Raw genomic sequence first — 26,020 nt, 5'->3', positions numbered from 1 at the left:
TGTAGTTTGTCTTGAATGCTTTGTTTAGACTGCAATGGTATGGTTTAAAACATGCAAACAAAAATGGTCCCAAAGGTTGTAGGATGAAAGTAAGTGTGTTTTAATCTACTATAAAACAAAAAAGTTGGTAAATATATATTCAAAAGCCTTAGACCTCTCCAACGGTACATAGGCTATCATGATAAGATTATAATTGCAAAAAAAAAGGGGACAGGGGTTGGACTGTCACAGTCGAGGGGGTTAAATGTATGTTTTGTGGTTACAGTCCTTATTTGCAGGCACATCTATCTATATTTCAATCACATACAAAGTCAGTTAAAGCTCATTCATTCTACCCTGTTTGTGGTTCTGCAGGAGATGAGGAGGGCTTTCAGGATGTGACAGTGTCTCTAATGAGAGAAGCCTCTGTAAACACCACTGGAGCTCAGGAATGGTGGGACATCAGTATTGCAGACTGCAAAGAATCATGTAACGTCCTGCCAATGATCATCTTCAACGATAAAGTCAGTCCTCCGAGTCTGGGCTTCCTCGCAGGATATGGGTAAAGCCTTCATCCCTTTTATGACATTTACTGCAGGCCTTTTTTACTGTCTTTACCTATGGTTTACCTAAAAGTCTTTCCTCATAAGCTTTATGTAAATTGTATTCTTTGAGAGGACTTTTGATGATTTTTAACTAAATTTGATTGCCCTCAGAACGTTTTTTTTATGCTAGGAATATATGACCATATTATATGTCAGGGAGAAAAACATCCAGGAGGTTGTTATCGCAAAATAATCCCTGACAGATTTATCATTGTACAAGACTGAAGGGCTTTATTCTGTGGAAACAACCATCCTGGATGCACTTTGTCTTGCTTATTACACAGCTACTTGCCACAAAACATACAAATTAGACGCATTGTTCTGAGCCAGAGTAGTTTTTTAAATGCAAAGCTGAAACTAAAACAGCTGATGGAGTATACACTAATCTGCACATTATTCAGTCACAAGATGGTGCCAAACAGTCAAAAATCCCAGTCAATAATTTTTTACATTTGTTTTTACATGGGATTTAATTAATACTTTCTCTCATCTGCTTTGTTTTTCACACGCGGAAGATCCAGAAGTCCCGTAACTCTCTCGGGATATGAGCTAGTATTTCAATTTCTGTAATATACCTAAAACAGTGTTTGCTGTCAAGCCATTGTCAGTGGTGTGGTGGAAATCATACATTCTTTGAGGATCCTCTGATCCATAGAATGGCAAAAGAAGTGTTTTTAGCTTCACCATTTTTTCACTAAATGTCTTTTATTATTAATATTATTATTATTGTTACTTATTATTTGCCACAAATTTTAAGTGATATTGCATCACAGTTTTCTGAACTAAATGTAAAAAACAATCTTCACAATCACAGAAATATATAGTGTTTTAAAACTTTTTGCAATTACAAAATAAGTAGAATACTTCAATATGAAAAGTATTCAATGTATATTATTTTAATTACATACAAAGTAAATGCAGCCACGTTGAGCATAAAAAACTCTTCAATAATTATACTAATACTGCAAACATTTCACTGCTTCTCACTGGGGTTCCATATTATGGAATTGAACAAAGTCTATTCCAGAAATTAAAAGTCAAGGAAAACCTGGGTTTTTTGTTGATCACTTTAAATGTTTGTCTCTATTTATTAAAATGTCATTTTTATGTACAGTATTTTTATATTAATCTGTTTTGTGTGCCTTATTGTTGTTGTTTTTTTTTTTAAATTCCGTTTCCCTTCATTTACAGCATGATATACCAATATACATTTTAGGACCTTTGACTTCAAAATGAGAACTTCAAAAACTGAAGTACTGATGACAAAATAAAAAAATAAATTGTTACTTGGCCCTGCTTATCCATTATTGTCCTCAAAGGTGCTATTAAAATCATGCAATGCAAACCATTTTAATATTATATTAATATAATTTATGCAAGATTCATTAGATGTGAATGTAAATTCAATTTTTTATTGGAAAAATCAGGGAATTTGATATTTGGCTTTAAGTGTTCAGAGTACGCTTTTATATTCTTATAATTAAAGGGGTAGTTTACCCAAAAAGGTAAATTGTGTAATTCGTTACTCTCCCTTCACTTGTTTTAAACCTTTTTGAGTTTCTTTCTACACAGAAGTAGATATTTTGAAGAAATCTGCAAAACCAGTAAGCACTGACTTCCATATTATTACATGTTTTCTTCAAAATATCTTCTTTTTGTGCTCAACAAATCTATAAAGGTTTATAACCACTTGGGGGTGAGTAAACAGTGAGTAAATGTTCATTTTTGGGTAAATTTTAAATCCGTTGGTGTTTACCGTGGTGTTTTCTCCTCCTCCAGCATCATGGGTCTGTACGTGTCAGTGGTTCTGGTGATTGGCAAGTTTGTGCGAGGTTTTTTCAGTGAGATTTCTCACTCCATCATGTTCGAGGAGCTGCCCTGCGCCGACCGGATCCTCAAACTCTGCATGGACATCTTCCTTGTGCGGGAAACCGGAGAACTGGAGCTGGAGGAAGAGCTCTACTCCAAACTCATCTTCCTCTATCGCTCTCCAGAGACCATGATCAAGTGGACGAGAGAGAAGAATCACAACTGAAAGGCTTTTACTGTTGGTGACGTTGTATATTCAGTGTCGTTTGAACAGCAGATCTATAGCCATTTTTCCAGCGCTGTGGAGCTGCATTGATGGACGCTGTTGGCTTCTTTGCACTCAACGGGTGGATGATAGAGGTCAGGTTTCCCCTCTGTTTTGGTTTCCGATGTGATGGACTCACATACACACATTCGCCATCAGGACCTGAAGACTCAAAGCAACCGCTGGACGCAGAGTGGCAGGACCTTCAAACTCCTAAACACTAGTAGAGCAAGTCGAACAAAACCATTTCTGGGTCAGATTTCATCCATAGGGTTATTGATGCTTCTTACCAACACACAAAAATTTAAAGGGAAAATATGCAAGGGGAATGCTATTATACAAACTCAGAAATCTTTCTTTTTATTTGGAGAATAAAAGTGAAAGTCAGAGATTATCTTGCTGTTCTGACATTTAAATTGTTTTTTTTTTCTCAAAAACTTTAAACAAAAATAATTTAAAAAGTGAGAAAAAAGCAAAGTGTTAAACTTCACAATTCTGAGGAAAAAAGCAAAAACTGCGAGAAATAAAATCACAATTTCAGTAAAATTGAATGTGCAAAAAATACTTTCATAGTTTTCCTGTAATTACAACTTTGTAACTTAAAAAAAGTCATTTAAGTTAGAATTGTGAGAACTCTTAGAAAGATGTAATTTTGAGGGGGAAGGGAGTTTTTTCCTCAGAAACTTAACCCAGAAATAGCTTAAAGTGAGCGGAAAAAAGTCTATAGCGAAATCTTATAATATTGTGAAATGTTTTATAAACTTGGCTCTTTGGATGAGAAATGTTTCCCCAGTGCATTTATGTCTGGCGTTTATTTTATCTTACAATTATGATTTTTATTTTTATTTTTCTTCAATTGGAAATAACAAAATTGCAAATGGAAGTTTACATCTCGCGACTAAAATGAAACTATTGCAATTACTATATATTTAAAGGGAAAATATAGGGGAAAGCTATAAAACAAACTCTAAATTCTTTTTTACTTCTCTGATTTTACAATTTTGAGAAGAAAGTTGCCAGCAAGTCGAGTTTAACTTGCAGTTCTGAGAAAATAAAATACTAACTGAAAAAATGTAGAATTGCAAGAAAATGTCAGAATTGTGAGAAAGCTTATAAACTTGCAAATGCAAAAAATAAATAAATAAATAATAAATATTAATAAATATAATAAAAAAAGAAAGTTTTTAATACTGAACAAAATCCCTCAATTGTGACATTCAATTTTTATTGTTTTTGTTTCAATAACTTAACCAAAAAAATAGTTTAAAGTGAGAAAAAAATGTCAATTGCAAAATGTTTTGTAAACTTCTCACAATTCTTAGGAAAAGAGCTGTGAGAAATATTATCAGCTCAAAATTGAGAAAAAAACAAACAAACCACAATCTCAGTCAAATGAAAGTTTAATTTAATTGCAAACACTGGAACAAATCCTATAAACTCAGAATTAACACCTTTTTTGCATCTTAAAGTTTGTTTCTTGGAATTATGACTTTGTAACTTAATTTAAATAACATTTTCTTTAGTCAGAATTGTGAGAAAACTTATAAATGTGCAAATGCGAATTACAATAGTTGTAATTGAGAAAAAAAAATCAATTTGCGAGCTTTTATCAGAAACTTAACCCAGATATTGCAATTTTTTTTTTATATTAATATTTTCTTAACGCATTTATGTCTCCCGTTTAATTCTCTTACAATTGTGAATTTATCTTATGCAGTTGGAACTAACAAAATTTCAAATGGAAGTTTACTTCTCTCCGCCTGAACTATGAAGTTACAATTGGAAAATATGACTCTGGGAAAGCCTATAATCTTGCAACTAGGTCAGAATTTTCTGATTTTTGTTTTGTTTGCTGGTTTTATAGTTAATATTCCAGAATTACAACTTTGTAACTTAAGAAATGAAATGAAAATGAAATCAGAATTGTGTAAGCCTGTACACTTGTGATTCATGAGAATGTTGAAAGTCTGAGAAGAAAAAGAAATTGCGTGAATACACAAAAAAGGAAGATAATTATTTATACTTTAAAGAATTAAACCTTTAATCAAAACCGAATCTTAAATCTTTTAAAAACAGATCTCGGTTTCTTTGTGCTAAATTTAAAATGAATACTGAATCCTTATTTGCTATGGTATTTGGGGGTAAAATATGACCCAGACAAGCTTTTTGACAGGTTTTGTGAGATCTTTTTTTTTTTTAATAAATAATTTAAACTTTTTATTCTGTTACTACAGCAGTGTTTACAAGCCAAAGTATCTTCGGATGAGAGCCATTTAGTATTTTGTTTTTACAGTCTCTGATCAAACACTTGAAATCATTAAAATGTCCGTCAAATCCTTGGACATCTGACAGCTGTATTGTTTGCTTCCATTGGCTCAGCGCTGGAATGCTGTGCTTAGCGATTTAAGGTTGTGAGGATGATGTTTTTAATCATATACGTCTTACGTGCGCATGATGTGTAATGAGTGTGCCAAATGTCATCCGCCGCGGCTGGAAGAATCGTTTCCACTGTATGTATGGTTATGCAAATGTGAGCCTGTAAAAAATTCCTTGCTGAGTAAGCAGTTTGCTAAATTAGGAAATTCAAGAATGTTGCCTGTCTGCACAAATAAATTACTGTAATATTGACTGCGTTAATGTACTCAAGTCAAAAATGTTTGACTTTTTTTTTTTTATTATTCATTTACAAAGATGACAAATAGTGAAATGTTTACAATGGTATATTGGTATGTTTTAGCTTTAAGTTATTTCCAGCAACCACAAACAGCAGTTATCAAAAAGACAGAGTGATCAGCCCTACAAATAACTGCTAGTCCTGGTCCTCCTCCAGAAGATATTCACTGATCTCCACCTTCATCTGAGATCTGTGAAAGAAAAACAGTGAGCTGTAAATCTGGTGAGTTGAGTGTGATGAAATTAGATTGCCGTGTTTTGTTTTTTATACATAATAGCTGCATTCCAGTCCAATGTGTTATTCCGTTCACTTGCTAACTTCCCTCCATATCGTTCCCTCAGATGTACGTCATTGATTACATTGCACAACTGGCAGAACACCTGAATGTGTTTAAATGGAATGCTCTAAAGCAGGGGTGTCCAACCATAGTCCTGGAGGCTGGTGTCCTGCATTTTTAGTTCCAACCCCAATTAAACTCACCTAAACTAGCTAATCAAGCTCTTTCTAGGTACTGACCTAAATCTGCTGTCAAACTCGAGTTTGAGCGTGTGCAATTCTGTTGAAAAAGGGCAGGATTACACAAGATAATGAGACATTAAAAAAGCGAGCGATTGCTTTATATTTTAAATTTCTGTTCAGAGAGGTCATGTTTCGGTCTTCAATTGGTCTCACACAGTCAAGTGATGCGATTTCGCAGTTCAGAGTTCACCAAGCTTGAAATTGCAACGCAGCGAACTGCAAAACTTGACGCACAACCTTGCATTTCCGGTCTGATGCATTTGCGTGCATGTGATTGAAAGTCTATGGGGAGAAAAGTGCAGTGTGACCACAGCTTTATTTTTTATCTAGGATTTGAATCTTTTTGGCTGGAGATTCCCGGCGCGAGTGATTTACATGTTTAGTCAATGCAAAGACACGCCTAGACATCCTGCGGCATGATTCGTGCAAATGAAGCAGCGCCAGTTGAGTGTTTTGTGCATTTTGGGCGATTGACGTGACGAATCAATCAAGTTGCAAAAGATGAACTTCAGCCATTTACATTACATTAACCAATCAAGAGCTTTCTCTTGTAGGAGCATGCGTATGACGTAGTGCCTGTTTTTGGTGTCCCGAGGGGAAATCCTCATGCCGACACAAGACAACAGTTGATCAATCTGGGCTCAGCTCAATCTGAAGCACAGCTGAAAGCCTCCATCACCCAGATTTAGTTTCTGCAGGAGTTGATGAAGTCACAGAGCTGGGTGCACCTCAGAATGGATCTAGGGGACTCAGACACAGCTCTGTACGAATGAACGCTGTTTTTCCGCCTTCATAATGCACATAAACAGCCTCTCTCTCGATAAAATCTATGTTAGCCATTTAGCAACGAAGCCCTACCTATGATACAAATCCGCGTCTACTGTGAAGTGAATTTGATGTGCGAATGAAGCAGATTGGATGCCCGAATGAATAAAGTATACTCAAAATGTTCACGCGTCTATTAACGTGTGATTTATCAGCGTATGCTGTGTCTGGTGTAAACACAGCATTATATATTAAAAACAGCTCATACTGCTGCTTGATGTTAGCAAACTGATATGTTCTTATTATATTAATCTGCTTTGGCTGTATATTCATGAACACACTCGTCCATTTTCTGTTGTTTATTGTTCCTAGTTCCATAGGCAACTGAATCAGAAGTTCACAAAAACAAGAGCACTTCTGCATTGCAGAATAAGGTCAATACTAGAAACATCCAGGGAGGTGCGTTGAAGGAAGTTGGAGCTAAACTATGCAGGACACTGCAAGTTTGGACACCCCTGCTCTAAAGCAGTGTTTCTCAACCACATTCCTTGAGGACCACCAGCTCTGCACATTTTCCAGATCTCCGTCACTAAACACACCTGATTCAGATCATCAGCACATTAACAGGGACTGTAAGACCTGTAATGGGTGTAACAAACAAAGCAGACATCTAAAGCATGCAGTGCTGGTGGTCCTCCAGGAACATCATTGAAAACACTGCTCTAAAGCACAGGTCTCAAACTCAGTTCCTGAAGAGCTGCAGCTCTGCACCGTTTTGCTCCAACCCTAATCGAAGACAGCTGATGCAAATAATCAAGCTGTTCACGACTACTAGACAGTACTATATCAGCTGTGTTTGATTAGGGTTGGAGCAAATCTGTGCAGAGCTGCGGCTCTCCAGGAAATTTAAGGCCTAAGCTCTAAACCTTTGAGCACTTGGGAACTACTTTGTTATGACGTCAAGATCACATCGCATTCTGGGACATATAGGTGCTAGAGTGGATATACAAAGCAGACTTGCTCCCTCTGTCAAAACCAAGGGTATGTGCATGTAAACTTCCCTCGATCACTTAACCATCACAACAAATCTAAATATATTGATTTGCTAGCTCACATTGCTAGTTGTGTGGTGAACATCTGTGCAGGTCACTTGGGAAAAAAATATATGTTTGCAAATCTTTAATTTAAATCTGAAAATGCATGTCCTGTTTGTTTTCTGTTTAATTCTCAGATTACATCTGTCTGAGGTATTGGGTGGGGCTAACATACTTAACCACGCCCCTCCAACTGTCAGTTTTGACAGCACTATGACAACAAACAGAAACAATGAAGAGGTGTCTGTTAGGATTTAATAACTCTCCGCAAACTCTTTTCCTGATCCTTCTGAATGAAATGCCTACTTTACTATATCCAATCAGCTCAAAGTAAAAAAAAAAAAAAAAAAAACAAGCCACACCCGCTGTTTTCTCATTTAACATTCTGTTTCTATAGGAAATGCATCACGATATAAAAATAAATAAGTGGCAGCTTCCAGTTCATGCGCACTTTGAAATGGCGACAGGGAACAAGTGATGGAAAGTTTGCGAGTGCTTTTTTTAAAAGTGGAGTGGAACACATTTATTTACCTAGCAACTTATAAATAGAAAATATTGCAAAGCAGCTTCACAGTAATAGAGCAGTTAACTCTAACACCCGGTGATGGAAATCCAGTAATAAAGGTAGTTCACAAAAAAATGTAAAATTTTCTCGTCCTCAAGTGATTCCAAACCTTTATGAGTTTCTTTACGTTGAGCAAATAGAAAATTGAAAAAAGTTATAAACGGTCTTTATTGACTTCTATAGTAGGAAAAACAATTACTATGGAAGTCAATGGTTACAACTTTTTTTTCAATAACTTGAGTCCTAAAGAGACAAGACTGGTTTTCCAAAACAATGTTTGAGTTCCAATTATTTTCAGCTGATGTTTGTAATTTCATATATTAATTCAGAGTAGACTTACATTTCTGTGTATATTAGAGTGGTAGGAGTGTCTGTGTTGTACATGTGGGCGTTCCATGTGTTCAGGATTGCGTTTATGAAATTTGATCAAATTAATTCATTTTCTTTTTGACTTAGTCCCTTTTTTTATCAGAGGTCACCACAGCAGAATGAACCACCAACTTATCCAGCATATGTTTAACGCAGCGGATATCCTTCCAGCTGCATACACGCATTCACACACATACACTATGGACAATTTAGCCAACCCAATTGACTTACAGTGCATGTCTTTGGGCTGTAGGGGAAAGCGAAGCACTCGGAGGAAACCCATGCCAACACAGGGAGAACATGCAACAGCCAGGGCTCGAACCAGTGACCTTCTTGCTGTGAGGCGAGAGCACTACCCACTGCGCCACCCTACAGCCAATTTAGTTCATCCAATTCACCTGTATCGCAACTGCGGTAGAAACGTAGCATGTGAAGGAAACCCATGCCAACACGGGGAGAACATGCAAACTCCAGACAGAAATGCCAACTGGCCCAGCCGGGACTCAAACCAGCGACCTTCTTGCTGTGAGGCGACAGACAGTTCTAAATGCTGAGCCTCCCTGTTTAGACCTGTAATATTTTCTAAATACAAATTATAATTGCATAGTTTTGCGTGTGTGAAAACGGGCTAAAGAAGTTGTTAATCATCAAAGATTGTGTCCTTACAGATGGCATTGTGGAAGATTTGAACATGAGGAAGTGGAAATAGGTTCTGAAAAGCTGTGGCAGAAATTAATGAGTTTACTAGAGCTTATTCTCGCACAATGCTACTGTATGGCTTCCAAAAAAAAACACGATTAGGGCATGAGCCATCTGTAGCACGTTTAAGGGGTTGTATTTCTTATTTTGGACACTTGACAGTCTCAAATCCTTTGCATTGTTCCTGATAGCTGAAGAATATTGGTTTTGAAAGGCAAAGCAAATGATAATTCTGAATAAAATACCTTCTTTGTCGTTTCTCTGCTTCTGTTAAGATGTACGGTGGAAGAGTGTTTACTGCTGCCTGTAGGAGAAAAGAAGCTCATTTACGACTGATATACATTTCTATTTTTTCTACCTTAACCTCCAGGGGCTTAGTGGCCACATATCTGGACAGCACTTTTTAGCTCTTACGTGGCTATTTAAAATACTTTGAATGTTTTATATTTTGTTAGACATACAGTTTCATCCTGCAACTGTTTTGCAGCATACAAAATGTCCCAAACACTATTTATAACTGTCCAAAATGGGGGGAAAAATTGTTTTTACTCTCTGATAGTCAAAACATATTCAAAAAATGTGTTATATACTGTATGCATTAAAAAAAACAGTCAGAAAAAAAAGTGTTTTATGTAAATTCAGACCACGAGTCCACATATATGGACATCATTTTTCTCTAAAAGTACATCATATCAAAGATGATACTTAGGTTTTATTCTAATTAGGTTTCAATAAGCCCAAATAGCAAAGAGAGATAAAAAAATGCATGTAAAAAACACCTTTGGCCTTAAGAGGTTAATGCAATATATAATACAATTGTTCTTTTAATGGCAAGCTAGAAGTATGAAAAACCCAAAAACAAATATTCCACAGTCTGCAAGTTAATCAAAACTGCAAGTCCAGTAGTCAATGAAAACTGTCATTCAAATGTGAATATTAAAGTTATTTCATGTATATTACAAAAATAGAGTATAAATTATATATCTGTTCCATATGGTAGTACATTAAACAGCCGGGCACTGCTGGGATGCCAGATCATGTCAGAATCAGTAGTCAGAGATAGACTGAATGGGGTGTCCCATTTCTCTTTAGCTTGAAGGCGAAAAGCTAAGGGCAAGGGGTAGATAGCCCTTCGATTGGAGATTTTTCACAATCCACACTTGAAACCAAGGGATAAATTAAAATTATATAAGAAAATAAGAAAATTTTCCAGAATACACCGGCCACAGCTGCACACGGAAGTAAGGAGATCCACAAATTAGTATTTTTTGTCATTATTGCAAATTTTTACAACAAACAAGCGCGTTTAAATACATTCACCGTCATGCTCAAAAAAAACAAAAAAAACGCTAAAATAAAAACTTCTACAACATTCTGACACTGGATGACACTGGAATACCCTGTCAGTAAAGTCTAGTGGTTGGGAATGACCTTTTTACAGTGTCTGCTATAATGTTAATGTTGTTTTGGTGTGTACATTGATGAATACGGCCACGGTGTAAATGCACAGTATATTTACGATCTTATTGCCACATTAGATCATTATGATAACCATCAAGACCATGTTGTGAATCACCTTCTGTGATTTCCTGAAAATAAAAACCAAAAAATAACAACTGGAAAAACTACAGCAGTCACCATTGTCTGATCTCATTTGAAGCAAGAGATTGCGATGACATATGATGATTTGTGCAAGCACTGTGGTGGTGTCCCAATTCTTAGGGGTAAAATTTAAAGCCCTTCCCCTTCACACTCGGCATTATGGACCAAGGGGAAGGGGAAGAGGAAAGGGTACAAAAATAAAATTGGGATTGGGCCTTACTCTCAGCCCCGTAAACGCTGCATTAGAAACACCTCGCATAAGCGGTAATTAGTTTTTTTGTAAGTTGATGCCAAAATGATATAATACAAACATAAATACATATTAATGTTCATACATTTTTCTAAAAATCAAGACATTAAAAACTTTCAAGGATTTTACATTATGATGACAATTAAACAAGTCATAACAGTCTTGTGAAAAGGGCCTATTAGACTGCATGAATGAGCCATGAGTGCTAAGCTTAATCACACTCACCATGTCTTTAACAGTGAGCCTGCAGCTGTAACACAGGAGAGTCTTCAGGTCCTGCTGCACAGGCGTCCTGAAAAGTAGTCAAAGTATAAAAAGAGGCATATTAACAACTTAAACAATTCAAATGACATCCTTATAATATTCCAAAATGGAATAGTGTCCCAAATCATATGTTGAAACAAAGACTAGAATACACAAGATATGTCACTCGTTTAGTTTTGAATGAGGAAAAGTGTAACGGTCAATATGGCGAATAAATACTAGTACAGGAGCCAATTATTGATCGATATAGATGGTTTTCTAGGGAAGAAGCTTTTTTGTGGTAAACAAACACACAATACAGTTACAGTTGAAACCAGAAGTTTACATACACTGTACAACTAAAAAAAAAAAAAAAAAAAAAAGTCAGATGTTAATGTGACTAAGCTTTTTCTCTTTTAGGTAAGCTAGGATTATCAAATTTGTTTCTGTTGTGCTTAATAGCAGAATAATGAGATTTTTTTTGAGACATTGTTATAACTTTTCTTGAAAGTCAAGTTTACATACAATAAGATTATTCTGCCTCTGAAAAAGCGCAAATGATGGTGTCAAGGTTTTGGAAGTTTCTGATTGGCTAATTGACAAAATTTGAGTGAATAGGAGGCACAACTGTAGAACAGTATTTAAGGAAAACCTTAAACACACTGTGTTTGTTTGTTGTGTGTCAACATGGGAAAATCAACGACCCAGAATTAACAAAAAAGCCAGATTACAATTTCCTAAATTACACTGGGAAAAAAGAATATTATTTGGAGAAATGTAGAAAAACTAAAGCAAAATCTCAAGACGTCAACCAGGAAATGAAAACTTGGCCACAAATGGGTCTTTCAAACAGACCATGACCCTAAGCATACTGCCAAATTAGTTAAAATGTGCTTTAAGGACAACAGAGGGAATGTTCTGGAGTGGCCATCACAAAGCCCTGATCTCACTTCTATAGAAAATATGTGGGCAGAGTTGAAAAAGGTTCAAAAAGGTTTGGATACCCAAAACATTTGACCAAAGTTATACAGTTTAAAAGCAAAAAAAAAAAAAAAAAAAAAAAAAAGGAAATGTATGTAAACTTTTGACTGTCTAGAAATTAATAAAATAATTCTCCAAATTTTTTTTTTATAATAATTCTCTTGTTATTCTGACATTTAGCAAATGTAAATGATAAAAAAATAGTAAAACTTTTATGATTACCATCAAACATAAAAAAATGGTTATGTTCCTTGTTTTAGAGTGTGTGTAAACTTCTGGTTTCAACTGTATAGCTGTAAAGTTAGAAATCTGTACTTTTAAATGAACCAAGTGCACTTAAAAACAAAAGTTTTCTGGTTTTGTAATCTGTATGAAATAAACATAAGGTACAGTTCGTCCTGTCAAACACGCATAACATGACAACAACGACAACTCCCACAAAGGCCCACAAACTTGTGAACAGTCACTGTCATTTCTGGAGAAGATTCACCATCAAGACCAAGTTGTGAATTATTTGAGAAGAGCAGCGTGATCAGATGAGCATTATCCAGAGGAAGATAATGTGTAGAATGGCCATAAATGAGGTTGGTGTCGTGATCTTGTTCCTTTCGAGTGAGCATGCGCATTAGCTTAGGCAGCTTGAAAATATGCCGATTTTGATTCAGACGTTGAAATGAAACTTATGAGACAGCTGCTGTTTAATTTTATTGGTGATTCCAAATATGTAACATAATCGTAAGCTTGGCTAATAGTTTTGGAGAATTTGAGGTTTCCCAATTCGGACAGAATGCCAGAGACGTTTTAAAGAAGGCTGCCAAATGAAATTACTTGTTTTAAAGGGACTTTGGTTGAAATAATTATTACTATATTATATTTTGATGAAAAAAAAAAATAAAATCACAATATTACATATTGCGCCTTTAACTTCTGAAGGCATCATTATGCAAACACAAGCAGAATTCTCTGCATGAAAGAACTGCGAATGACAGATTAATGTGCTACTTCATCTCTTGGGAGTAACATAAAAACAAATGTGGAGAATGTTAACTGTGAAATAATAGCGGTGTGATTTGTAGGCCATTTGTGTGATTGCAGCATGACGAAGGCCGTCTCAGTTCAAAGCCTCCTTTAAATGAGGCTCCAAAAGCATCCTTTATTTCTCAGATAAGGAAGAGCATGACTGTCAGATCCTTCACATCCCTGAATATCTCAAGATTCTTTGTGCACTGATGACGGCAGGATGTTTTTACAGGCAATTTTGGACTATGCTATAAATTGAAGTAATGCATTTAAGTTTACTCATATATAATGAGAAATATGTTAAAATACAAATACTTCAAAATCTTCCTTTTTTTATGTACATGACTTAAAGGGAACATGTTTTAGTGAATCGGGATGCAGCTGAGGGTGATAAAATGCATAAAAAAGTAACAGAATGGCAGGTTAAAGGGAGAGCTCATCCAAAAATGAAGATTTACAAACTATTTATTTAAAAAAGAAACTTATAAAAGTTTGAGTAAAAGGGTGAGTAAGGGTGCTTTCATACTAGCACCTTTGGTCTGCACCCAGATTTGTCTGACGTCAAAGTAAGGTAGGCTTAGCTAGAGTGAACTTGTCTTCTGAATTCGGGTGCCCAGCCGTGAACCGTACCCGAGTCCGTAGAGGTGTTCTGGGGTACGGGTCATGCGATTCTGGTGCGGTTCCCTTCTGATATAAATGCAATCATAGCAAATAATGAAAGTGAACTGCAAACTGTACAACAAACTTTGGTTTTCATAACGTCCATTTATGTGTGTGTGTCTGTGTATCGCCTACCTTGGTGACAAGCGGAACTGACCTAGTGCAACCAGTGATAATTGTCTGCTTGTCTCCACCAAAAATGACTTTTGCAGACATCGAGTGATGTTCTGTTTTTGCAGCAAATAGACTCAAGTGGCTATCTGCATTTTGGTTTTGGTACTAAAATTGAAAGATTCAGTAAAAGCAGAATGGCTGTGATATGCAGACGACTCCATTTTAGCGATTAGCTTTCATGGCCATCACCTGGTAAAAGCTGTACACAAAACAGCAACTGGATGACACAAGCGTACCGGGCTTCAGATGGAAAATAACGGGTGTGAACACAAACCAGAGAAGAGGGGGAATCGAACTTGGGTTCGGACAAAGTGTGAGAAGGCATGGCACCAAACCGCGCCACTCACCCCTAAACCTAACAGTCATTGGGGAATGATTCAATTGTACTAAATACTATGAATGAGATTATACAAAATCATACAAATTAGCCACTAAATCAAGAAGTTGATAACTGCCATGAGTTATCGTTGCAGAATTTTTAATTTTTGGGTGAACCGTCCCTTTAGAGACACAATTATGAAGTAGTATTTCCCAAAACACTTAAAAGTATGTAATTTTTCCCTTAGAAGACCATGCATACTTTTAGGTCGTTGTATAAGTATGCAAATAAAGATGCAGCAGAAAACTAAAGAGAAGAAAATTTCAGCCATAACACACCTCTTTGAGGAGCAGCAGCCTGAGGTCCCACAGGTCTGATCCTCTACACAACACTGATCTGAACACCCTGCCACTAGATCCACAGACCCCTCCTGAAGTCTGAGCTGGGAAAGCTGCTCTGAGATCAATGTAGCATGAAACGCAGAAGCTTTATCTGCAGAAAAGCTTGTTTATTAATAAACATTGACAAAAAACAGCTTCTAGTGGTCAAACTGGCTTTTAGAACTTGATATTTTTATTTTTAAATGATTAAATGAGATTTTCTAGCAAGCAAAGTTGGCCATATGAATATGGATGTAAACTATAAGATATTTAAAAGGGCCATTTACCCAAAAACAGTTATATCATCATTTAACCATTCTTCGCTTGAGTTTCTTTCTTCTCTTGAAAACAAAAGTAGATATACTGAAGAATTACGAGTAAATACTTTAAAAGTATTTCTGTTCCTAATATGCATGTCAAAGGCTGGTCTTCTACATTCCTCAGAATATCTTCTTTTATGTTCAACAGAACAAATAAATTCACAAACGTTTAGAACCACTTAAGTGTGAGTAAATGGTGAGAATATATACATTTTTAGGTGAACTATCCCTTTAAAGATACTGCTTCCCTACTCATTCCTTTATGGTTTATCAGTTTATCTTTATGGTTTATCTATATAAATGATTACCATGTAATGTCCCACATATTGTGTGTACACTGTAAAAAATGCTGGGTTCCACACAATTCCTTTTAGTTGTCATAACACTAATCGATTAATCGTTTTTACGAATTTAAGTGGATTGAACATAAAATAATAATTAAGTTGCCCCTCCAGTGGAAATTTATCAAAATTCCACTGATATTCTGAAATAAACTTTGCATTTGGGGGTAATCCAGCGCAGCTCTTTGATAAGGAGGATAACTCTTTTTCCTCTCTACAGTGTTTAATGTTTCACAGGTAGAACACATACGATACATCAACTTTACATGCAAGTACTAATGTGCTTTAAACTACACTTTAAAATGAAAGTTTAGGTATTGTTAATTACTTTGAGTAAAGACTCGCGGTTCAATTAAATAATTATACATTGTCAAGAAAGTAACATCTATTTGGCATGTTATCAGAATTACATCTTTTTGTTGGTTTAAATTATGTTGTAACAGCTGTAAGCACTATTATTGCTCTTTTATACCTTTTTGAGCAGTCTGACAGGAATAAAACACCCACATCACATCGATATCAATCTTCACCACAAATTTTTAAATTGGTCTATTGTGTAATTATGCATAATTTACAAAAAATTTCTTTTCATTTAGGCAAAATCCATGCTTAGGTACTGCAATCACTTGCAGTGATACTACACTTATTATTTGTTTGTTAGTTAATACGTTGAATTGAGTAAAATTATTGAAAAAAATGCATGAATATCGAAAAAAAAAAAAATCTAATATTTACATATCAGGCAATGTCTAACATGAAGCAACCTCCCAACTCTAATTTTCAAACTTACGTGTCCATTGTTGGATGAATAACTAACCTGCTGTAGTGTCAAGAGCACAGAGACACAGTAGGCATTTGGAGGCAGGTTCTGGTTCAGTGCTTTGACTTTGAGGAGGCCTGACTGTATGAAGCTTCTCACTAGTTCTGCAGAGAAACCATTTAGAAAATAGACAAGCTGGTTCAAACGTCAGTTTAAATGATCAATGGACAACAACAGAGTTTTCAGATCAGGTCTGTTACCTGTAGATGGTGCTAACAGTGGAAGGGAAATCAGCCTGCAGGTTGGTGACGAAACTCTCCGTCAGTCTCTGGATACTGGCTTTATCATGGCTCTGAAATACAAAAGCAGTTTAACAATTTTTCCAATACTGCTGATACTAAAGTCTTAAGCAATGTAATCAAAAGTAAACAGATTTAATGTCAATGTAATTGATATTGAGGTTGTCGATATTCCAAGGCCATCTTTTCAGAGGTGTTGATCTGTTTATTTTGCAAATTAACAAATTATTTAGCAAATTAGTTTGCAAATTTTGCAAACTAGAGATGTGCTCTTTTAAAGCATTACTTAGGTTAACTTTACAAAATGTTTAGGGCAAAATATTTTGCCAAATTGAAAATTTCAACACTGTGAAAGTTGCTGGGTTCCACACAATCAATTTGTTTTGGGACAACATGGAGTTAACTTATTTGTTTTTCAGTACACTCAAAAAATTTTGTTTGCGGTTTGTTCAAACACTACTTATTTAAAATGAGCTGAAGCACAATTCTTAATTGTTTTATGTTCAATCAACTTAAATTTGTAAAAACTAACATGTTAACTAAAATTCCTTAATGTCGTCTCAACACAAATTGATTGTTTGGAACCCAGGGTTTTTTACAGTGTGAATTTAACATAAAACAAGTTGTCCTCCCCAAAATACTCTTTTAAATGAGCTTGAAAAACACTAAAAACTTTTTTTTTTTTTTTTTTTAAAGTGAATGATTTTTAAATGGTCAAGCTTAAAATAATTTAATTTTTACAAATATTTTGAATACTTAAACGAAAAGTTGCTGTTTAGGAAAGCCAAATAAAAAAGTGAAATATAATAGTTTACTTTTTCAAATTAATATTCACAATTAAACAGAAACACACTCTTTAGTCTCAATATGCACCAGACAATTTCTTATAAACACTTCGGACGCTATCATACACCCAGCGCAAGAAGGCGCAAAACCTGTTTGCCCCGACATGTTGCTATTTTCAGACCAGCGCAACCTTAATTTTCCCATTTTCAATATTTTAAATAGCAAATCCAGTTGTGCCACTTTGAGGACTCATTGGTGTTTCGGTCTAGAAAAGGGTTGCGTTACGACACATTGTTGGCGCGTTGCTATTTTGAAGAACTAAAATAGACTATTCAATAGACCAGCTGAAAGCAGGTCTAAAGTCCAGCGCAGAGTGTGTTATTTGTGTTTTGTGCTTACACATTGCTTAAAACACGCAGGACGTACAGCAATACAAAAATATCTAAATTTAGAAATAGTTTTGAAAAAATCTTAGCGCTTGACAAACAAAATTAATTACGTAGGCTAATGGATGTCTGTGCGTACAACACAGTGATAGTTAAGGCCGACTGGAGGAGGCTCATTCTTTATCCTTAAAGTTTTTCCACTTACAAAGTCCGCAATGTAAATAGCAAATGCATCATGGTGCGACGCAACTGACTCTTAAAGTGAATGTGAGATGAGACTCTGATTGGTTTATTCTCAAAACACACCTAAAACTCATTAAGGAAATAAGCTCAACACTGTTAGACCATGCGTCATGGCGCAGAGCGGATTTTTCCATCCTTATAATAGCAAAAGTGGACACGGACACGCGCTTAATGCTTTTGTGCCCTGCACTACAAACTTTGTGATACATGTTTTGAACAGAGGTCGCGCTGTGTTTACAGGCGCAAACTTGCTTTACCTTCACATCATTGTTCCTTTTGTACCCTCTTTTTCAATTTGGTTTCATTCATTCATTTATTCGTTCATTAATTTTCTTTTGAGCTTAGTCTCTTTATTAATCTGGGGTTGCCACAGCGGAATGAACCGCCAACTTATCCAGCATACGTTTTATGCAGCGGATGCCCTTCCAGCCGCAACCCATCACTGGGAAACTGGAGCACCCAGGGGAAACCCACGCGAACATGGGAAGAACATACTAACTCCACACAGAAACATCAACTGACCCAGATGAGGCTTGAACCAGCAACCTTCTTGCTGTAAGGCGAATGTGCTACCTTCTGCGCCACCATGCAGCCTTAATTTGGTTTATGCATCTTGTAATAATTTGCTTATTATATCATATATTATGTTTTATAATCAGTATTGTATACCAGTGGCCAGTTCCCTGGAGCAGAGGGGACCACCTATGTACACACTGCTCACTGGTTTAGGAAAGGCTTTCCTCTCCACGCCCAGCCATCTCAGTCCCCAGTGAAAGATTTTTTCATCAGCAGTATACATTGTAAATGTGCAAAGACCTCAGCTTATATCAGAAAACATAGATATTCTGATATTTCTTTAAAAAAAAACAAAAAAAAAAACGAAACAAAAAAAAACAGTTAAATCCCAGCACAGTCACAGTTTTAGTTTGTATTAAAGAGCCTTTTTTAATTTGTATTGTTGATTTTTTTTTTTATTTATTTGTAATTCGTTTAAAATTTTTAATGTAGCTGCACAGTTACAGTTTTAGTTTGTTCATATTAAGTCTTTAGTCTGTATTATTCACTTTTTTATTTGGATTTTGTATTAAAATTCTAATTTAGTTATGGCAAAAAAAATTTATTTTGTAAAAAAAATTGTGCAGCATTTCAGAAAAAATGAAAAAGAGCTCTTCAGTTCAAATTTGTCACATATAATTTTGTTAAAAAATCGTGACAAAATTGTGAATCGTGAGGTTAGTATCGTGAATCATATCCTATAGTGAGTCAGGTGAATAGTTACATCCCTACTTTCCTCCTTACTGAAATGTAATAATCATAGACGGTAAAATATATTGACGTAGTATCCGTGATGTCACCCATAGGTTTCCATTTTGTTCACGCGTCATCGCACCCACGGCGGGATACCAAAAAAAGGGCAAAGAGGCGGAGAGTAAGCGGAGCTACAGAAACCTGCTGGCATTTTGCTTGGACCTGGTTTAGACAGACTTTACTTTGGGAAAACGCCTAATACTTTATTACCTGTGACTCGTTTGTATTCTGACCACATATACTTGGCTGTACACTGTATCAATAAAGTGTTTAGTCTTTTAAAACACTGTTATAATACATTGAGCCACTAAAGCATTGTTCTTATGACATTTTTCAACAGGAGGAAAACGTGAATTACTTTCAAACACTTAAAATATTGTCTGTCTTAGTAAATGTAAGACTATTGATGAAATCCAGCATAACACTGTATGACAACGCTTCAGATGGCTGTTCTAGAGCCTACAGCTAATCAATCTGTCAGATTCTGGAGTGCTTTACAGCTCTAAAGAAAAATATAAATGATAAATGATCTTAAATAAAACAAATACATTTACAGATATGGTATACAAGTTTATAACTTTACCCACATGGGAACCGGAGGCCAGGTGAATGGTTTGTGAGCCCAGTTAAGTGCACACAGCATCCCATATCATCTGATATTTGTAAGAGATAAGTCCAAAAAGCAACTGACTGTGGAAAGCCACATAAACAACACAAAAATACGATGAATATGCTGAATTCAGTGGCTAATCTGCCAGAGTCAGCTGAGGATGAAGTGACACGACCAGTGAGACCTAGCTGTCACTCAAGTGGCCACGCCCTTAATTATGCAAACTTAATATGGCCTATTATAAAGCAAACAAATGAGTTATAAAAAAATTCACCCCCCTCACAGTTGTCATGAAGGGTAGTATTAGCTATATGAACCAAAATCGTTCTTTGTACCAGGCTGTAAACTGCTGTAAAGTTGGCCATTCTAACAGTGGGTTCAATTGAAATTTGCTCTATTATAGAGCCAGGATGAGCGAAATTTCGATGAATTGCAGTTTCAGTTATTTCTGTATTGGCTTTCCGAGGGAGAGCGGGATGTTGCCGCTTGGTAATAACATGCATCTTTTCTATGACTGCTTTAGAACTATATCTATTCTGAAATGCGCTATACAAATAACTCAAATTGAATAGAACTGAATTGTAAAAGATGATTTTATGCGTCTAATGCATGTTTTTGTTTTTCGTTTTGTTGCTTGTACACAGCTAGAAGGAATCACCAGTGTTTATTGTTTTCAAAGAATAAAAACCTTTTCAAAAATAACTGACTGAGCAAATTCATACTTTAAACTAGTTTAGATTAGTTATCATTATGACAAACCATCTGAAATAAGTAAATGTAAATGTGAAAATTAGTATTGTGTAAACATTAAAGTATTTTTAAACACATAAACATACATATACTTCTGTAAACCTGCTTCAGTTTGCCAATTCAATGTTTTGTCAGCACATTCAGTGCTTTTTACTTTACTGATGAAAATTATATTTACAAAGTCTGCACACATTGCCAGACTTTTCTGTACAAAGAAACTCGGTGTGAAATTTTTTGAAGAACATTTTTTGAAAATAATTGCACAGTGATTCAGGTTGGACTTCAGTGTGTGTCAGTACAAGATACAAAGTCTTAAAAAACACTTAAAGCCTAATGAGGGAATCATGTAAAGCTCTCCTGCACACTTGCTTGAACATTAAGTAGGACGAGCCACATGGGGAACCAGGAGGAATCTGAGGTATCAGAGGCATAAAAGACATAAAAAACACATACATAATATAAATGTATGTACTCAAATTCAGTAGTGGCCAAAAGGATGTATGCACAATATTTGCTTATGATAAGTTTATTTGTGTAATTAAACCATCAAAATATGCAAACTATTCTCACAGGAAATAAAGTACACATGGACTATGATATAACTCATTTTATTCTTATTCCTTTGTATTTGATTAGCAGTCATTTTTCTGTGAAGTCCTCAATAAGTATTTATTTTTTTCAAATTACAGGAAAATCCAGTTTCTCTGGATTTACAGTTTATGGGAATGTGTTTGTATTGAACTACTGATGACATTTATTCCTAATTAAAAATAAATAGGATGCTATTTAGACTAAGCATTTTTGACAAATGGCCAATATTTGGTAAAAAAAACAAAACAAAACAAAAAAACTGATTTTCAATAACTAACAAAAAAAAAAAACAACAACAAAAAGGTAAAACATTTGTTATTCGGTCAAAACGTAATTTTCCGCAAAGTAACTACAAATAAGACATCATTTTAGTTTGAAAATTGGAAGAAACATTATCAGACTTTTATACATTTATAATAAACTCTGTTCATAAACTTGAACATATGTATATATGAACAAGTAAATGTATTTGTAGATACATTTTACTATGTTTTTTACTGCATTGTGACTTTACTTGCATTGTTTTATTGTGTTTATCATCTCAAACCTATCTCTTTAGGTTGCGTGTCCATTGAAATGTTTTTGGGCAGCAGAAACGTGATTGATGTTCTAAAAAGCTAAGCTGTGAGCGTTTTTGCAGTGCAGCGCTTCATTTTTTTTCAGTTGGGTGCTATGATACATATCACCACAACACAGCCAAAATGACTACCTTAAGATTCAACACGCATGATCGCGTTCATCAAATTTGCTTAAACTCAAAGCATTCTAAAGTATGGCTTTGTTTCACAAGGATTCTGAAACAACAACGCAAAGCATACGCTTTTGTTGCGTTTAAGGAGGAAACACGTGAAACTTAAAGACACATTTGAGGGCTCATGCTGAAAGGCATTGGAATGCGCTGTCTTTTTTACATGGACACCAATACTCTACCATGTAAGCAGCGATTTTTGATTACCTTAAAGGACCAAGAACCAAATGTGGAGGTTTTTCTTTCCGTTCGCCATGCGGTATCAAATTCCATTAAAACAGAGCATGGTGATGCGACATTAATTGTTTTATACTGAAACTTGCCTTCAAAAAGTGCTTCCTTGGTCTTATCCATATTTCTTTGCACGTTAAACACACAGACCACAACAGGAAGTAAAAAATACAAAAAATCTGCAACTGCATCAAAAACTCCTTTTAATATGGAAAATATTCCTTCATATTATATCGCATGCTGTTTCTTAAATCACTTATTTCAGCCTTTAGGCTCGATAGTTAGGCAAGCTGTTGTCAATCCGGCAACCTGCGCTTGCGTGTTTTAAACTAGGGGTGCAATACCTAGTTCAATCACTGGGTTGAGAAATTGCATACAGCACCTTTAAGAGGCAAATTGTTGTTTAATTTTATTAGTGATTTCGAATATGCGATTTAATCATAAGCTTGGCAAGAAATTTTAGAGAATTTGATGTTTCCCCATTCAAACAGAATGCCAAAGCGGCATTTTAAAGATGGCCACCATGTAAAATGACCTGCCTTAAAAGGGACTTTTAACCCCTCCTCCACTGTGATTTGATGACTAGCTCAAAGTGACACTGCTGGGCGCTGAGTTGTTCAACTTACAACTAAAAAACATCAAGCATAGGTGCACTGTAGGCCCTCCTAAAATGCAGTGCTATCATTGACAACAACAGAAAAGAAATACCCAGCTTAAGAAAAAAATGCTTCGGTGGAGACGCAGCCTTATTGTTAAACATATATATATATTTTTTTTTTTCACTTTGGTATATTTGCAATTGATTTTAGGTCAAGCCAAAGGAAAATGAATAAGTGAATGATTTTGGGTTAAATCTGTATCTAAATCAGAGCTCTCGAACTGCCGTCCTGCAGACAATTTGCGGCCCGACCTCCCCCTCCCTCTGGCCCACAACTGACGACAAAAATATAGTGAGATTTGGCCCGCCAACACATATTTTTTAAACCAATATCATAGTTGTGCAGTTGCATCTAGCCACTTGTGGTTTTGACCCGCCAACTAGTTAACATTTATAGTTTTACTTTAGTATTTATAGTTTTACTTTCATTTTTCTAGAGTAAAACACACATGCGTTTTATTTCTATTTCCGTAAGTGCTCTATTTTTACTAAAGCTCTATTTTTGTAAATATTTAAGGGTCATTTGATCATTATCACTTTTATACAACTTATTATCTAATCACAAACTTATTATATTATCACAAATATGATAATTTAGCTTATATTCGATTCAAATAGTCACATTTAACAGTTTCCTCATATGCTTATTAACATTTGCATAAAAACTATGTACATTAGTAAACTGTACTGTTAGTTGAATTGAACTTGTTAAAGTGAATACAAAAAAAGAAAGATATTGAGAAGAACATTCATTCATTCATTTTCTTGTCGGCTTAGTCCCTTTATTAATCCGGGGTCACCACAGCAGAATGAACCGCCAATTTATCCAGCAAGTTTTTACGCAGCAGATGCCCTTCCAGCCGCAACCCATCTCTGGGAAAATTGAGAAGAACAACTGCCAGTAAAGTTACCCAAACTGCTTTCTGATGTTCATATGCTCCTGGGGCAATAAAATTGGTTGGGCCAGAATAATAATTATTCTGCCTATTATTTGTAGTATTTTCATAGCAATTTAAACTACCAATTTGAGGTTGAGACCCCTGATCTATATAAAAATGACCAAAATAAGAATCTAAACAATTTAGTCATTAGCTCCATTTAACGTGGAAAAAGAGGCTGTAATGTAACGTACTAAGATCTTCAACTAAGCTTTGACGTAATAACATTTGAAAGACACACATGACTGAAGGCATAAAAAATGTGAGCAGCAGATGACAAAGAGTGACATCACTTTCAGCCTGACCACAGACTCTCACCTTGGTATCCAGTCCTGGGATAAACACAGAGGGCACATGAAACATTCGGTTGTAGAAGGTGATCTCTTTAGAGGAATAGTCCCTCATGGGCCGCACAATCACCACATCTCCAAACCGAGGATCAGAGAAACCCTACAAAAACAGCTTTAGTCTTCATGCTCGTATAAGAAATGGGCGTTTAACAGTTCAGGACCCTCTTTTCTCACCGTGTCTGAAGCCAGCGCTGCTCCGCGGCCCAGAGCGATGTTACTGAGCAGCTTGACAGCCAGTCGTGAACAGCTTTCTCCCATCATCACCTTTGAGTAGCTGTTCTCACGGGCAACATGCAGAATCAGGTGCTGCCTGTACCAATACAAATGCCATGGAACTGAGACGTTATGCTGTAATTCGATAGTGGAATTTAAATGGTGATATTTATTAATATTGTTTCTTTAATCTAAGTATTAGAAATGCCTTAGAATGAAAATCTACTATGTATGTGGGACTTATTTTAAAAATGAGACCAGCATTATAGAGCTAATAGCCAGTGCAACTAGGCATGGAGCATCTTATATCAACAAAATACAGAAGAGATTATACATTTCTTCAGCTTGGAATACTTTTAATTTCTATTTAATTTGTAGATTTTTTTAGTTTAACATGCATATTGTGATATTGAGCCAACAAACGCATGTAGTAAACTGTTGAATATAAATGTTTAATGCATGTTTACGCATCGTGTCATATCACTCAGCTCATAAGAGATATATTAATAAATATAAATTAAAACCACAAAATACATCGTGTGACATAGATCAGATAGGATTGGATGGATGGATGGATGGATGGATGGATAGATGTGTTTTTATTGTGCATTGGTAAATTACAGTTACAAGAAAAGAAAAACAGCAGGCATCAAAAACAAAAGGTACAAAGATAAAAGAAATTAAATAGAAGAACGAAACAGAGAAACAAAATAGAAGACATTCATAAGACACCAAATACAGATTCATAATAACTTACGATAGAGCCATTACATTTTTCAAAGCTTTGAGAGACTTCATTAAAAAATGAGTTCATTAACGAAAACCTTATTAAAGGGGGATATATATATATATATATATATATATATATATATATATATATATATATATATATATATATATATATATATATATATATATATATATATATATATATATATATATTCTCCCTTAATGTTTCCATTAATTGACATCACAGAACCGTGAACATGTTAATGTTTAAAGTATGTTAAAGGGACAGCTCACCCAAAAATGAAAACCCACCATTTCCTCTACCTCCACTTGTTTTAAACTTCTGTAGAACACAAAAGAAGACATTTTAAAGAATGTTGAAGCTATGTACTTCCATAGTATCCACCCACCACCCCACCCCCCCCACTCCCTGCTGTGGATGTCAATGACTCCCACTTTCCAACATTTTTCAAAAATATCTTCTTTTGTGTTTAACAGAAAAACTTGGAACCACTTCATGATACTTAAACAGCAAGTAATTTTTTTTATTTAAATGTTTTGGTTGATATCACATATTTTTGGTTAATGTTTTGTTTAATGTTACTTTAAAGCCTAGATCAAGATTTAAAGCAAATGTTTTATCTTAATATATATTCAGTTAATGAAAACATTCACCAATTACTGTTCTAATATACAAAATGCCCCAGAGGCACTTCTGTAAACACTTTTAAGGATGTGAAAATATTCCTACAAATAAAATGGTTCAAATCTGGATTTTGAACCCCTT

General features: G+C 35.3%; 2 protein-coding genes across 9 annotated transcripts in view; one reads left to right on the top strand and one right to left on the bottom strand.

The window, feature by feature from the left end:
• piezo1 (piezo type mechanosensitive ion channel component 1 (Er blood group)) overlaps positions 1–5,299 on the top strand; it is a 197,037-nt gene extending 191,738 nt beyond the window's left edge. For all 4 annotated transcript variants that reach the window (XM_087261899.1, XM_087261902.1, XM_087261900.1 and 1 more), the window contains 2 exons: positions 355–541; positions 2,364–5,299. In XM_087261899.1, the coding sequence (XP_087118025.1) occupies positions 355–541; positions 2,364–2,619 (443 nt within the window). In that variant the 3' untranslated portion in view covers positions 2,620–5,299. The remainder of the gene's footprint in view (positions 1–354; positions 542–2,363) is intronic.
• Positions 4,845–26,020, bottom strand: part of ctu2 (cytosolic thiouridylase subunit 2 homolog (S. pombe)) — a 32,801-nt gene continuing 11,625 nt past the window's right edge. For 2 of the 5 annotated variants that reach the window (XM_087259134.1, XM_087259133.1), the window contains 8 exons: positions 24,466–24,601; positions 24,260–24,391; positions 16,654–16,745; positions 16,451–16,557; positions 14,931–15,048; positions 11,421–11,487; positions 9,589–9,647; positions 4,845–5,522 (listed from right to left, as the gene is read on the bottom strand). In XM_087259134.1, coding sequence (XP_087115260.1) covers positions 5,468–5,522; positions 9,589–9,647; positions 11,421–11,487; positions 14,931–15,048; positions 16,451–16,557; positions 16,654–16,745; positions 24,260–24,391; positions 24,466–24,601 — 766 coding nt within the window. In that variant the 3' untranslated portion in view covers positions 4,845–5,467. 5 annotated transcript variants of the gene reach the window in all.

This window comes from Danio rerio, chromosome 7 (assembly GCF_052040795.2).
Source record: "Danio rerio strain M-AB ecotype USA chromosome 7, GRCz13ab, whole genome shotgun sequence".
NCBI classification, from domain to species: domain Eukaryota; kingdom Metazoa; phylum Chordata; class Actinopteri; order Cypriniformes; family Danionidae; genus Danio; species Danio rerio.
This window is presented reverse-complemented; position numbering and strand designations above follow the sequence as displayed.